At 35.0% G+C, this 15,861-nt stretch overlaps 1 protein-coding gene across 1 annotated transcript; it reads right to left on the bottom strand.

Annotated features, from left to right (window-relative positions):
• Positions 1-411: 411 nt before the first annotated feature.
• LOC127983937 (estrogen-related receptor gamma) lies at positions 412-15,507 on the bottom strand. The gene is made up of 7 exons (XM_052586340.1): positions 12,844-15,507; positions 10,346-10,725; positions 9,328-9,444; positions 8,690-8,794; positions 8,038-8,220; positions 3,539-3,808; positions 412-2,581 (listed from the first exon to the last, which is right to left on the bottom strand). The coding sequence occupies exons 1-7, from the start codon at positions 13,023-13,025 to the stop codon at positions 2,337-2,339; spliced, it is 1,482 nt and encodes a 493-aa protein (XP_052442300.1). The 5' UTR covers positions 13,026-15,507; the 3' UTR covers positions 412-2,336.
• Positions 15,508-15,861: the final 354 nt, after the last annotated feature.

Raw genomic sequence — 15,861 nt, 5'->3', positions numbered from 1 at the left:
GAGAGAGGAACTTACAGTTAACAACCCAGAATACCCTGGAAACCATCTAAAATACTCTTATTAAGACCATGGCGCATAGCCAAAACACACCGGACCCATGGTATCTAACATATAGCAATTATTTATTTTAATTAATTTTACGGTACATGAATATTTACTCATCTCTGTGTTTGAAGTCAAATATGCTTGTGTATGTTTATTTATATTTGTCATGCAGTACTTGATTTCAGAAGAAAACAATCAGACTTCCATAATCCTCAAAATAAATAATTTGACATTTTGTGTTTGAACACAAACGAACGTGATGAAGCTGAATAATCAGTTTGATTTCTGTGAAGTTAACCCTGTTTGAAGGGTTTTAATTCCTGCTGGAAAAACATCTCAAGTCTTCAAATCACAGATGAAAAACACAAGTGAAGTCGGCCGTTTAATGCATTATTGTTGAACATTTTCATCATGTTTTACATGTTTTAAAAAAAAGTTATTGCATGTAATCAAACATACTGAGGAAACAACATTGAGTGTCATACAACATCCACAAACCTACACAAGCAGAAACGGTGAAAACACACACAGAACGGTAGATAACAGGCAGAACTCCTCACAATGTGAGTATCACACACAGAAGAGATCAGCCTGCTCTCAGACACATTTCTCTGTCTCTCTACTTGTATCTACTGTTTCCTCTGTTACCGTAAACATATTAAATGTATTATCTGAACATAGAAAAGCATGACTATGGAAGCCTGTTTCCGCCACAGGATCAAAACAAATAAGAAAGGTCATTGTATTCCCCCCAGAACTGTGCGAATAAAAGAACTGCAAGATAAAAAAGACGCAGTTCTGTGAATTAAAGTCATAATTATGTGATATTTATAATAAGTTTATACTTTATTTCTCAGAATCATGAGAAATAAACTCGCATTGTCAAGTTACAGAGTCCAGTTTTGATAAAAGTCACTACTTTTGCAAGTTTCTACTTTGCAGTTCATACCTTTCCATATGCAACTGCGAGTTAATGTCATGCAATTCAAAAAAACAAAAAATGAGAATTGTGAGTTAAAATGTAAATCGGTAAATCAAATGTACTGTTAAAAGATTCAGTTAAGTTATTGCTTCAGATGATACTTTCACATAACAAGCAGAAATTGCTATGGTTTTTCAGAGCAAAAACCTTCCAGTTGGCAATTATGGAATAAATAAAAGCTGCAATAAGCTTTAGTTGTGTAGATCTAAATAAGCATCTGGAGACCAAAAAAAATCCTTCATTGGTATGTTATTTATTATGCTAATCAGGTCACTTTTTTAATAAAGGTGCTTTGGTATACCTGTGATGTTTCTACACTTAATTGCTGTTGATCTATACGTTATATTTGTGTCTAGACTGCACCTCTGAGCCCTTTTAACTTCAATTCTGTAGTAGATCTTAACACTTTTTTCTTCATATCTGTGTGAGGGGAGCAATTACTGACTAATATTTGGCAAGGCTGACACTCTCTGCTGTGATAAAACTTATGAAACCTAATCTTATGAAAACTGATTAAAAAAATTAAAATAAAAAAGTCTTGAATAACTTAGATAAATAAAATGCAAACACTGAACACCTTTGAGCTTGAGATTTAGTTTCTCCAATAATTTAACAATATTTATTCACTTCCAGCACTCACTCATAAATGTTTGGGCTCGGTGTGATCTGTTTAAAAATAAAAAAAGTATTTTATGCTCACCAAGGCTGCATTTATTTGATCAAAAATACAGAAAAATCTGTAATAGTATTATAATTTAAAATAACTGTTTTGTATCTGAATATATGTAAAACTGTAATTTATTCCTGTGATCAACGCTGAATTTTCCGCATCACTATTTCAGTGTCACGTGATCCTTGAGAAATCATTCTAATAAGCTGATCTGCAGCTCAAGAAACATTTATGATTGTGTTGAAAACAGATGTTCTGATGATATTTTTGTGGAAACCATAACACATTTTGGATTCTTTGATGAATAGAAAGTTCAAAAGATTGGAAATATAAATCTTTTGTAGCATGTCTTTACTGACACTTTTGATCAATTTAATGCATCCTTGAATAAAATTACTAATTTCCTAAAAAAACTACTTTTGAACAGTACTGTATATTGGATACTTCATTTTTTGGTTATCTGTCATCCTCAACTATATAAAACAAACTGTATTTGTCTGAGAATATGCTGTATTATTGTTAGGTATCATGACAATGACAAGCGCCTGTTGTTTTCCCTGGATTCGTGAATAATCCTTTATCCAATCGTGTGCAGGAGGGGCGTGTCACCTCTGTTTGACGGTCCAATCAGGTAAACGATCAGATATTTGCCTCCAGAAGTTCCAGGAAGAGTTTGTGCATGGGGACGCGTCCGTCCTGCCTGATGCTGCAGAAGTGCCGCACGGCTTTGGCCGAGGTCTGGCGGAGGAGCGGAAGGGTCATGATCAGTTTCCCCGTCCGTCGAGGGTCTTCCCCATGATGGACACACTCATAATCCAGAAGAGCTTCATGGAGGGAGTCCTGCAGACCCTGAACGGCCTCCACATCTTCTATATGCATCGAGTCTGAGAGAGGGAATCAAAACATCGGCTAATTCAGGTCCCTGGATTCTCAACCCTACTGACTGTAAATACTGCATGTGTTAATTTTGCTATTAGCCATTTTTGCACTGACATACATTTAAAAGAATAGTTCACCCAATAATGAAAATTTGCTCAACCTCATGCAATCCAAGATGAGGATGAGTTTGTTTCTTTGTGGGAAAAGATTTGTTGAAATGTATCATTTCTTCAGTTGCTGATACTCTAAAGTGAATGGGTGCCGTCAGAATGAGAGTCCAAACAGCTGATAAAAACATCACAATATTCCACACCACTCCAGTCCGTCAGTTAACATCTTCTGAAGTGAAAAGCTGCATGTTTGTAATAAACAAATCCATCATTAAGATGTTTTTAATGTCAAACTTCAATATTAAGAAATATTATGGATAGAGGACTCGTATTTTCACCTTAATTCTGGATTTGTTTTTTAGGAACATGCAGCTTTTCACTTTAAGTGAAGTGAGTGATGTGACGTGTGGCCAAGTATGGTGAACACACACATTGAACAGTGGGCAGCCATAAGACATAAATACATAAACATAAGACAGAAATGTCTTATAAGTGCACGTATAAGACATAACGGATGGACTGGAGTGGTGTGGATCACTTGTGGATTATTGTGATGTTTTTATCAGCTGTTTGTACTCTGATTCTGACGGCACCCATTCACTGCAGAGAATCCATTGTTGAACAAATTATGGAATGCTACATTACTCCAAATCTGTTCCCACCAAGAAAAAAACTCATTTACATCTTGGATGGTCTGAAAGTGAGTAGATTTTCAGAAACTTTCATTTTTAAGTGAACTATTCCTTTATTTATTTAATTTATTTGTTTATTTTCAACACCATGCCAGCATCAAGGCTATTTTGAACTATTCCTTTAAACAGTCCATGCAGAAATGTTCTGTGCAATCTTTACCTGAGTTTGCGAGAGCGATGGCTTTCAGAGTGACAAACTCTTCTCTCTCCAGCCTCATGGACCTGTACCTGCGCACCAGCTGTAATATGGCCTTGTGGAGCTCCAGCAGACCTGCTGATTTGGCCTGTTCAGCATCCATGATGTAATCCTCTGCAAACACTAGTTTGTCCTCGCAGGGCAGCGAGCGGAAAGCCACACGCAGGATGAGGATCTCCATCCACGCGCTCTGCAGGAGACTCATCTGATCGGACAGACAGAGGCTGGAGAAACCTGCAGAAGTGATGGAGTGACTGATCAGATAACGGTATCTTTAAAAAACTAACTAAATCTGTATCTGTATCTTTAAAAAAACTAACTAAATAAACTTATGATCCATGCAATTGGCTAAAGAAATAATAGAAGTATAAATGTTAAAAATAAACAACATGGAAAAATAACTACTACACAAATAAACCAAACTCCTATATAAGTAAAGAATCAGATAAATAGTTTGATAAATAACCAAATACCTAAATTTGAAAATAAACAATTAAATAAGTACATGATCAGTTAAATGACTAAAAATAAATAGTTAAATAAATAACCTATCACCTAAATATCGAATTTCAAAAACAACTAATAAGATGAACAAACCAATATACATAACCAATCACATAACTATCTAAACAAACAACTAATTTCCTAAACAAACTAATCATGACATAAATAAGTAAATAATCAGATGACTAAACCAACTTATCAGCTAAGTACTTAACTACAAAAGTAATACTAAATATCTCAATAAGTACATCAGATAAATAGCTAAATAAATAACCAATCACATAAATATGAATAAACAAAGAATGTCATTAACAACCAATAGGATAAACAAACTAAATAAATAACCAATCACATAAATATCTAAACAAACTCATTTAGATATTGGCAAGAATGAGTAATTAAAACCATTTTAAGATTATTTTATTCAAAATGGCTGAAAAAGTATAAATACAACCACTAGTAATATTGTTTCTTGGCTGTTGTATCAATGTTCTCTGCATTATCCAAGGAATTTATCAACATCAGGCCCATTACAATAAGCTAATGTAAGCAAACACATTTTTATAAATTTCATTACAACTTTTGAACAAAAGGGAACTCAAACTTTTTGTACCATCAGAGCATGGTGTCAAAGATGCTTACTGAGCTTCGTAAAGATATGTCAATGCGTTCGTAAATTATAGCATTTTAGCCCAAAATATAATTAGCCCAAGATATCATTCAACTTTGCATGATGAATCGAATCTAAAGAGACCAGTTTTGTCATTTTTGGCCAAACTATTCAGAAGTTAGAAGCAAAAACATTCATTTTTCATATCTCCTGACCACTAGATGACACAGTGCCGAAACGCTGCAGGTAGTGTCAGGTCATTCTTGTTATAATGCACACCAAATTTGGTCTCAATATGTCTAATCGTTGCAGAGATATAGCCTTTTTCTTTACGTGGTTTCTGTGGAATTCTTTCACATGTTAATTAAGAATGGTTTGACAAATCAAATTGAATTCCATAACTTCTTGCTAGCATGGTTTGAAGATAATCTGGTAAAATTTTCATGACCATCGGTGCAACAACCTAGAACGAGTTCGATAAAGTAGGTTGACAAGCTGCGCAAATGCACGGTGATAATGAATGTGGATTTGCGCAGCTAGTCAGTCAACAATGGTTGTAGTAAACACTGCTCTATTGGAAATCACGCACCAGATGGAATTTACCGTTGATTAGAGAACGGCTTTAATGACAAGATGCGCATTAATTATTGACCAATATTTATTGTGCACCCCTACCGTTAACGTATACAATAGGTGAAATTAATCAGCTAAACAACAAAGATAACGAAATAACTAACGAAATAATTATCTAAAAAAAAAACTAATTCTGTAAACAACAAATCAACACCTAAATAATCAGCTAAATACAACCATTTACATAATAATCGAAATCAACAATAAATAACAACTAAAGTACATTTTCACGCAAGTAAAGAGCTAATTAACACTGATCCACTAAATGAGAATAGGAAATGCCTACGTAAGTAAATAATCTGCTAAACAGTTCAATAAATAAACAAATACCTATGTAAATAAACAACTAAATTAGTTGAATAACTAAACAAGTAATCCTGTAACTAACTAAACTACTAATCATCTAAATTAATTATCAGCTAACTGTCAAGTATCTAAACAAACGACTGATTTCCAAATCATCTAATCTGATTATAATCACATAATAACCAAAATCACTAAAACAACTTGTCAGTGTAGTAACTAAATTAGTAAATAACCTAATAATCTAAATACTATCTAGCTAAGTAAATACTTGATTAACTACTTAACTATATAAAAAAAAATGATAGTTGAATGAAAATGACCTTTAAATGTGACAGATAAAACCCACCTAATGGGCTCTGACCTCTGTTAGGAAGGAAAGCTTCTCTGTGTGTGTGACAGAGGTTTTTGTGGTTCAGTGACGGACGAATCTCTCTCATTCACGTTCTCTCACACTTAATTAAAAAGCCAGTGATTAGTTTGGTGTGGCGAGGGTGGAGAGCAGCTTTGATTTGATTTATCACTGATGTTTATCAGCGGTCGTAAGGACTCGTATCTCTCGCTGGCTCTCCTCCTGAGTGACGTTCATCAGCTGATTGGATCTCTGCGCTGATCGATCGCGGGCTGAATGAAGCAGCGCCGCTGTTCACGCTGAGCTCTGGAGACACAGCCGTATCGACGTCTGTGGAACGTGTTAACGGAATCAAAGGGCCCTCGTGACACTCAAACAACACAAATAAAACAACCCCAGAGTCATTTGAATCAGCAATGTCCTCTTCTATTGTACGTCCTGCTTCAGACGTACAATAGACAATGCTGCTGTCACACACTGTTGACATGAACACACACAACTGCACACACGTTGGTATATATTTTGTGGGGACTTTTTAAAACCATAATTCTTTTCTAACCCTAACCCTAAACACAAGCCTCTCTAAAAACGTTATGCATTTTTATCTTTTTTTTCAAAAACACTATTTAGTATGATTTAAAGGTCAATAATTTCAAGTTTTACTATCATTGTAGGGACATGTGGTCCTCACAACGTAGGGTTTTTATCTGGATGACACACACTCACACACACTCACTCACTCACTCACTCACACACACACACACACACACCCACACACCCACACCCACACCCACACCCACACACACACACCCACACACACACACACACACACCACACACAAACACACAAGCATTAATTATATTCTGGGTACAAAACAGTTTTCAGAAGTGAACTAAACCCAAAAAATAAAGGTTTTAATTTTTTTAAATCAAGTGTTGTTTAGTTGAGATTAATCTAAAATAGAAATATAAGTAGTAAAAATATATAAATATATTACATTAAATATATATAAATATTATTTTAATATGTAATAATATATAAAATAAAATGTGTACGTGTGTGTATAATATATATATATATATATATATATATATATATATATATATATATATATATATAGCACACACACATATACGTCTACTCTCTGATTGGAAGCTACTTTTTAATAGTAAATATAACTTTTGTTTTAAAATATATACCTGAGAATATGTTCCTAGTTTTGTTAACTGAATTTTTTACATTTTGTTTAAAAGAGTTGAATGGTCCTTGGACCAAATATTTTCTAAAATGAAAAGTTTTTTATTACTATAATGTGTGTACATTTTTGTTGTACAGTTTATTTCCCGATCAATATGATCAACCTTTTATAAACACGCAGTCTGATGTATGTCCTGGTGCAGCTAAATAATTAAATGCAAGTGAAATATTCACTTACATTCTCTCAAATGCGACAATTTGTGTTTATTTATCAAATACTGTAATCCAGTGCACAAAACTACGGCATATAACCAGTCACATGTTATGGAGAATCACACACACCTGGTTTTGTGGTTTGTTTTGTAAGCATTACTACAGAGGTCAGTATCAACACAAAAACAGGTGCTGGCCAGTTCTGAGTGTGTGTGTGTGAGTGTGTGTGTGTGTGTATACTGAGATACATTTGTAAAAATTAGCTAAATCTGTCAAAACTTATGAGGACGAGGACTGAGGACATCCTTTAAAAATTACTAATAAATAAAGCAAAAATTAGAGTATGTAGTAAATGCATTAGATTTAATTGATTTAAAGAATCAATGAAACTCCTCATCGAGACACTTGTGTGTGTTTAGAGCTGCTAAAAGAACCAATGTCTTATGTACAGGAAGACATTTCATAATCACATTCCTCTAAAACATCTAATGCATCTGACAATCCAGTGTCGCAGATTCTGTGTCTGTGTTGTTAGATTACACAGAAACGCATCCGAACGAACAGCACTTTATCTCTGTGTATCCAAAACAAATAGCAGATAATACGTGTGTGTGTGTGTGTGTAATTAAAGTCTCTTTGGTCTGGTAATACCTGGTATGTGTTTGGCCCAGCTGATGTTGAGCACCAGCTCTCTGTCGGCGAGGTCACACAAGGTCGTTAGGGCTTTGATGTCACTGTCAGGGAGGGCGGGGTCAGGCATGGCACACAGCTTCTCTGGCTCCGCCCCCAACAGCAGGGTCACCACCTTATTCTCCCCCTGAGTGCTGCAGGACGCTAACAGAAAGAAACACAGAATATTAATAACACATATAGGGCGACCATACATCCCTTTTCCCAGACATGTCCTGGATGGATTTCTAAATTGCCTAAAATATTCAGGTTCTGACATGTTTGCTATAGTCCTCATACATTATACACACAAATTTGCATTACTTTGCTTGTTCTCTGTAGATCTTGCCTTCTCAAATGCCACGATTGGTTGATTATGTACAATGCCTGCATGCTATTGGTCAAACTAATTTTCATTCACTACCTTCAGCAAGTATTAATAGAGTGCATTAAAGGAATAGTTAACCTATTAAAAATATTTACATGTATTTATATAACACATAACTTTTTTTCTTAAATATATACATGCATGTGAGTGCATGAAAAAAGGAAAGCATAGCCAAAACCGGGACATGTTCTGGCCACCTATAGTAAGACGCAGATGTGTTCGGCTGAGGTGCAGTGTGATTCTTACGTTGTTTTCTGTGAGGTTGCTGTACACTGAAGAAGACGCTGGAGTCAGAGTCGATTCTCCTCTTATATTTCTGCCGTCCTCCTCGCAGCCGGTCCAAACGCACACCTGAGTCACACACACATATAGTTTCTAGGATGAGAAAAACAACTTGCTCATTATGTCCAAAAAAAAAAGAGAGAGAGCTTGACTGAAATGCACAGCTGCATGAAACAGGACATTTTATACATTTTTGGCAGCACCTTTAAAAAAAGCAGGTGCACTGAAATAAAATCAGGCCAGCAATAATGTGACTCCACACCTGCACTAATATAACACTCTTTGCCTATTTGCTGACTGCGAATAATTATTATTTTTGACGGTTGTGTTTGTGAAAGCACTTGAGCACAGCTCATGATATATGTGTGCTTAATCTCAGACACTTTCAGAGCAAAACAAGTCAAGAGAACCTGCATAGAGTGTTATACATGTTATGTATTGCACTGCATGTAGGGAATCTCACCAAACTTGTCAAGAACATGGCAAAAAAAAATTTGAACGTTCTAAAAATAATCCAGTAAATCAGGCTTAATTTTCTTGTGAGATTCATTAACACACACACACACACACACACACACACACACACACATGCACGCTCTCACCTTCTCGCAGCATCCCCACAGACAGACACTTAGTGAAGCGGCAGGCCTGACAGGACTTCCTCCTTCTTTTAGTGATCTCACAGTCTCTGCTGACTGAGCAACTGTACTCGATGTTTCCTGACAGACACAATCAGACCATCATCAGCATCCAAATATTCATCTAGCAAAAACTGTGTAGCAAATGCACACGGACACACTTTCCCCTGTGCAACTAACTAGACAAACTGCATTTATTTAATGACAAAATACAGTAAAATCACAATATATTTCAAAATGTAGTTTATTCCTGAAATGCACAGCTGTATTTCCAGCATCATTCCTCCAGTCGTTAGAGTCACATGATCTTGAGAAATCATTCTAATATGCTGCTTTACTGCTCAAGAAACATTTCTGATTATTCAATACTGAAAATAGTTGATGCTTCATACTTTTTGTGGAAACCGTGATGCCCTTTTCATTTATTTAAAACAGAAAAATTTATTTGAGAAACTGAATGACCCTAAACATATAAACACATGAACCACCTCCTATATTTGTCTAAATGTGTAGTATATAAACAAAGCAGCACATCACACTGGATACTGAGCAATGTGTTCACATCTTCAAGATGAACATGAACCAAAAGAAAGTTTCACTTCCTATGCAATAAACATATATTTAATACAGACCAGGGTTATCATCTTTCACTAAAACTAAAGCCATAAAAAAAACATGTTCATTACATGAAATGAATCATTTATTTAAAATGAAACAAAATAACTCAAACTAACTTTATATGTCATTTTATTTCAGCGTGATCCCAAGTTAGCATTGTTTTAGTTTAGTTTTAGTTGAGGTACTAAAATAAAAACACCAAAATGGCACTAATAAAAATGACAAAAACACACAGTAGCCTACATTTTCTAAAACTTTAACCAAAAATAAAAAATGTATTAACCAAATCAATAACAGTATATCAATGCTACTCGATAACACTGAAGGATGGACACACAAACACACAACTGATTAGTGTCCTGACCTTGAATAGTGCGTTTGAAGAATGCTTTGCAGGCCTCGCAGGAAGCCACTCCATAGTGAAAACCAGACGCAACGTCTCCACACACCAGACACAGGCGTTTGGGGCCCGAGCTCAGCCCGTATCCTCTCTTCTCCTGTGTTTCCTCCAGCTGCCTGCAGGGGGCGCCGGGGGGCCTAAGATCCGCCTCCGCCGCAGGGAATGAAGCGGGAGAGTCCAGACCTGTTGGCTTGCCTTTAGCTACTGAACTGTAGCTGCTCCCGGCGTCCGACGACGCTCCGGGACTGTGCTGCGTCAGACTGTCCGACAGGGAGGAAGGACTCGATGGCTCCGTCTTGATGTAGGCAGGACAGTGTCCATCGATCGACATCATGTCCAGAAAGCTTTAGAAATTAAGAGAATAATGAGAGTTGAGAAAGGAGACAAATGCAAGTCTGCTTTATCTTTACAATACATTTGATTATTATCAACCACACTGTAAAAGAAAGAGGTAAAATGCTGCAGTAAAAACATGTTAACTCTAAGCAAGCAAACTAAATTAAAAAATACTTTAATTCAAATCTCTAGCCATATAAATAGTATAAAGAAATATATAATTTTACTGCGCAATATAATTTATACTCAAACTCCATGTGAAAGCAAATACATATATTTCATAGTGAATTATTGTCATTTTATTTCCGATTTTACAGCAAATTATCATTTTTTTTTTACAAATTATTTTTCCGTAGTTTGCTCCAAAAAATTGAGATATTAAAAATTTTAAAGACTATTTTTTTTTTTTTTTTTTTTACTTTTTATCAAATAATTAAAAAACTGGATTGGCTTTTTTAAGCAGCACAGCTGTTTTCAACACTGATCATCTGAAATGTTTCTTGAGCAGCAAATCAGCATATTTTTAGAAACACGATTTCTGAAGGATCATGTGACACTGAAGAGTAACGATGCTGAAAATTCAGCTTAGCATCACAGGGATAAACTATGTTTTAAATTATATTAGTAGACACAGCTATTTTAAATTGTAATAATATGCAGCATTGGAAAGCTTAAAAAACGTACCAACCCCTAACTCTTGTTTGTTTAATGTTTAAACATTAAAATTAATAGCTTTAAAAGGCTCACGTGTATCACCCTGATGGTGTTTTGTCCTTGTGCAGGTCACGCTGTGCATGTTCTATAAGTTGTTTATGTTTATAATGTTTGTATTTTTATTAGCCATGGTTCACGAAAAGACAATTTAGATGAACCCACAAACCACTTGGACTGAATTTCCTAGGATTTGTTTCACATGCAGTGCATGAATCCCTGAAATGAGCTCCAACAGCAAATTAGTGTTTTTTCTTTTTATCAGCATAACTAAATTTCCCACTATGTCAGAAGTAATGTTTACAGCACACACAGCACCTGAACACACCTGTTTTATCACTCCATCACACACAGGCCAGTAACGTGATCCTAAAGCCCATCAGGTGTTTTTTTTTTCTTACCTGTGACTCCATCACACATCTCAAATCCTATTGCTGTAAGACGGTTGGTGAACGCTGCCAGAACGTGTGCTTATTAAAGCGCTCTGTCTCCATTCTTACGTAAATATACAGTAGGATTATAGTCGTGGTTTTTCCATTATTTCTCAACTCTTTCAAAGTGTGGCGTAGATCAGTACAGTAATCATTTACTCCATTCAAAATGAAGATTGATCGATAGCTGATGGTACAATACATGCTCTTCTAATCAACATATTGATTTCTGGGTCCTTTAAAGCATGATGGTTTCTAAAAAAAAATAAAAAAAATTCAGGATCATCATCTGGTGCTTTAAAGAACCCCAAAAACAACAGGTTAAAGAATAAAACGTCTTTCAGGAACATGTTCTCTTGTATAGTTTTAGTTTTAATTGGAATTTTTCATGAACTTCGTGATCTTAGTCGGATGATGGAAAGGTTTGCAAGTGGAATGTGCATCTAAAATATTTATTATTAATATATTAACAAGTTGCTCATTGATGGAACAACATGTTTAATCCATCTACTATTTTATCTGCTATATAGATAAAATAGACTACTACATAGTCAAATTCTAAGATAAATCTTGAACTGAATATCTATCTAGGGATTTACATTTCTTCTTAAAATGTGTCTTTTATGACTATGTACATCTTTCATGATCACATGTGGTTTCACTCTCTATCATATTTCAACATGCATATCGTTATAAATCAATAGGATAAATCAAATACATGTCATGTATATAAGTTACTCATGTAAGTCACATGTCCCCTAAATAAAATGTATAGTGTGCACTGAAATAATTGCTAGTACATAATATCAATGAATATGAGATCTTCTTTTAAGGGAAAACTTAAGGTCGAATTACAATATTTGATATATAGATAGCTAAGTTCCAGCAAAGCAAAAGGAATACACCACGATAGTACATATAAAAGCGTAATTCATGCCCAAATGAAGTTTTATAAACTCAATAATAAAAAAAAAAGTTACTTACTTGTTCTGTTCAGAAGGAAAGAAAAAAGATTCCGGGTGAAAAAACTGCACTAGATCCATTAGACAGCTAATAATGAAAACATAACCTGAGAAAAATACTAAATGTCGCTCTTCTTTTCGTCTGTAATGTGTTACTGTAATAACGCTCGTCTGTTTCTCCTCACTGCGTTTCTGCGACTGCATCGAGTGCAAACGCTAAAAACCCCGCGGTGCTGCTTATGAATATTGAATGCGCGTCTAGCTTTGTTCCCGCCTCAATACCAACGTCAGCAGATAATCGACCAATCGGAACGCGTTCTACTGAATATTCATAAACCTTGCTCAGGTGAGATGGAGCTTCAGTTTTGAGAGTGAAATGAAAGAAAAACGCGAAAACAAACGACATTAATCATTTAGCCTACACGTGATATTTTAAAGGCAGTACTGAAATTTTTGTGTAGACAATTTTAGTGGTTTATAACCAGCTTCCAAACCCGTTATATATGCTTAGAAACATCTGATGCATATGTACAGGCTGCTGTGTTATAGTGTAGCCTATTTAAGGGCACTTACAGTAAACCATGGTAAGGGATGTGACTTAAAAGTATCAAAAACTATACAGATCTTAAGGCTACATAAAGATTTCCATTATAAACATTATTGCAATTCTTGTCTTCAAAATTGCGTTTAAAACAAGACATCATCTCCTACAATTAGCCTAAAGCTCAGCAAACTTTTAAGAAACAATAAGGTTTATGCGAGATCAAGTGTAACTTTGTGTTTGAAATGAGAAAGCCTCTATTATGCAGGAGGTAAACAGACAGTGTTTTCAGTGGTATTATCTGGAAAAGCCTCTGTCCACTCATGTGACGAGATCAAACATACACTGAGCCGAAAAACAAAAGAAGATCTCAACGCTTTCTATGTCTATAAGTCTGATATTTGCTCGACTCTGCAACTCTCTCACCATCATCATTGTCATTGCAGACCACACAACAGGAAACGCTCCTCATTAAACATCCTCCTCATCCCTCCAGATCACAGCTAAATCCAGATCAGACAGACAGGTCTGACCACTGCATCACAGATCTCAGTTCATAACATCACAAAGAGCAAATACCTCCATGGCATTCATGATGCTGTCTTTTAAAACCTTTTATAACCCATACAGAAGCAGTCCTGGAAGCTGCATGAGAGCACAGCTGCTTATTTAAGCACCTTTTGTTGAAATGAACGTTTGTTTCCTAATGAGAACAGATTTGGATACATTTATCATTGCTTAACAATGGATCTGAATGGGTGCCGTCAGAATGAGAGTCCAAACAGCTAATAAAAACATCACAATAAGTAATCCACACCACTCCACTCCATCAGTTAACATCCTGTGAACCAAAAAGCTTAATTTCTGTAGTGTAAAGAAAGCTTTACTTTCATATAAATAGCATAAAATGTGTAGATTCTTAATGAAATACAATTCTGCTACTAATTGCAATGATGTTTAGTCTAATTATATAATGCTTTTTACTATAGATTGTGTCAAAGCAGCTTTACTGTATTTAATAGGGGGCCACTAACCACAGCAATAAACACTCAATCTAATTTAAGGCAGTTCATCATTACAATCAGCCCTCTTTCAAAAATGAAATGCACTAACCTGGCAAATCCTGTAATTATGTTTTCGTCACAAGCATTCAATGCATCAACCCTGGTTCAAGAGAACTGACAGATATCATCTATATGCCTTTACTCACCTAAGATGTATCAAATCAGCCTACACTGTAAGAAATCTAAGTATTTTCCAGGTTTGTGCACTTTACTGTACTTTACGCTCACATTTCTATGCTCTCGTCCTGTTATCATGAAATTGTGTGGATATGTGTGAGTATCAGTGGCGGTTGTTACCTGTGTGCTGAGCGTTACGTAACCCGGGTCTCAAAGTGATGAGCTGAGCAGGATTACATGCTGGATTTCCTCTGACTGAGACGATTCTCATCTCGTTTGTCTCACGCACAGAGACAGATGATGACACAGCTTTTTTAACTCTCACGTGGAGTTTTTTTTTTTTTTTTACATGAAACCGCTAATGTTACCACATTGGACTAAAACTTATCTTGTTACGCTAAGACAAGTTCTTGCATTGGACTTGCTAACAACTTTGCTTTATCTATCTATCTATCTATCTATAATAATAAGCAGGTACCTTTAAACAGATTATTGGTTTTTACTTAGTTCTATTAAAGGGTTAAAATTACAAAACATTTTGATAGTCTGTTGAACTGACAGCTAAGTAATTGTTGAGAAATATCTGATGCATCTGAAATATATCTTAAATATTCATATTTTGAGCATGGTCTTACAAAAAAAAAAAAAAAAGAAGAAAAAAAGAACTGTATTCTATTTTAGAACTAATCAGGATTCCGTTATTCACACTGACTCTGGATACTTTGAATAAATCTCCTACATATCAGCTGCTAAGCAGAACAGAAAGCCGTCGAGTCTGTTGGTATAATTTTCAGCTAGATTGCGGAGTTATAATTCCTCTCCAGATCAACTGTACTGATGAGAGTATCGATCTGTCCACAACAAACACACACAGAATATGAAATAATTACCATAAAACACATCCCTGAAGACAATCAGCATGATAATAGAGTATTCTCCTAATCAAGTTGTTCATCTACTCCAACCTAATTTCACTATTTTTATTTTTTTGCTGTCTTGAAAGTGTTTATATGACGTTTTTTTAAATGACTATGAACCAACATTGTTTTAGTGCCAGATAATATTAGTATTTTAGTTTTTATTAATATTTTGCAATAATGCTATACATTTGAATTATTTTAAATTGTACTTTAACATATAAAAATTGCGAGTTGTCACCTTTAATTACATTTTGTTAATTTGTTTGTATTGTGATTTTGTATTTTTATTTGTCTTTATAGTTTTTATTTTTTTCTCATTTTTAATTTTAGTACATCTACTAAAATAAAATAAAAATTAATGATGTTGCAATGTCAATTGAAATAATAATAAAAAATAC

This window comes from Carassius gibelio, chromosome B20, assembly GCF_023724105.1.
Source record: "Carassius gibelio isolate Cgi1373 ecotype wild population from Czech Republic chromosome B20, carGib1.2-hapl.c, whole genome shotgun sequence".
NCBI classification, from domain to species: domain Eukaryota; kingdom Metazoa; phylum Chordata; class Actinopteri; order Cypriniformes; family Cyprinidae; genus Carassius; species Carassius gibelio.
Note: the sequence above shows the minus strand (reverse complement) of the source record. Positions and strands in the feature narration are given on the sequence as shown.

Bases quoted from the DNA above. Each gene is read 5' to 3' on its own strand.
- LOC127983937 (XM_052586340.1), bottom strand. From the start codon at position 13,025: ATGCAGTCGCAGAAACGCAGTGAGGAGAAACAGACGAGCGTTATTACA. The intron at 8,795-9,327 runs GTGAGAGCGTGC...TGTGTGACTCAG, and splicing joins TGTGGGGATGCTGCGAGAAG to GTGTGCGTTTGGACCGGCTG. The intron at 8,221-8,689 runs GTAAGAATCACA...TCTTTCTGTTAG, and splicing joins GCAACCTCACAGAAAACAAC to CGTCCTGCAGCACTCAGGGG.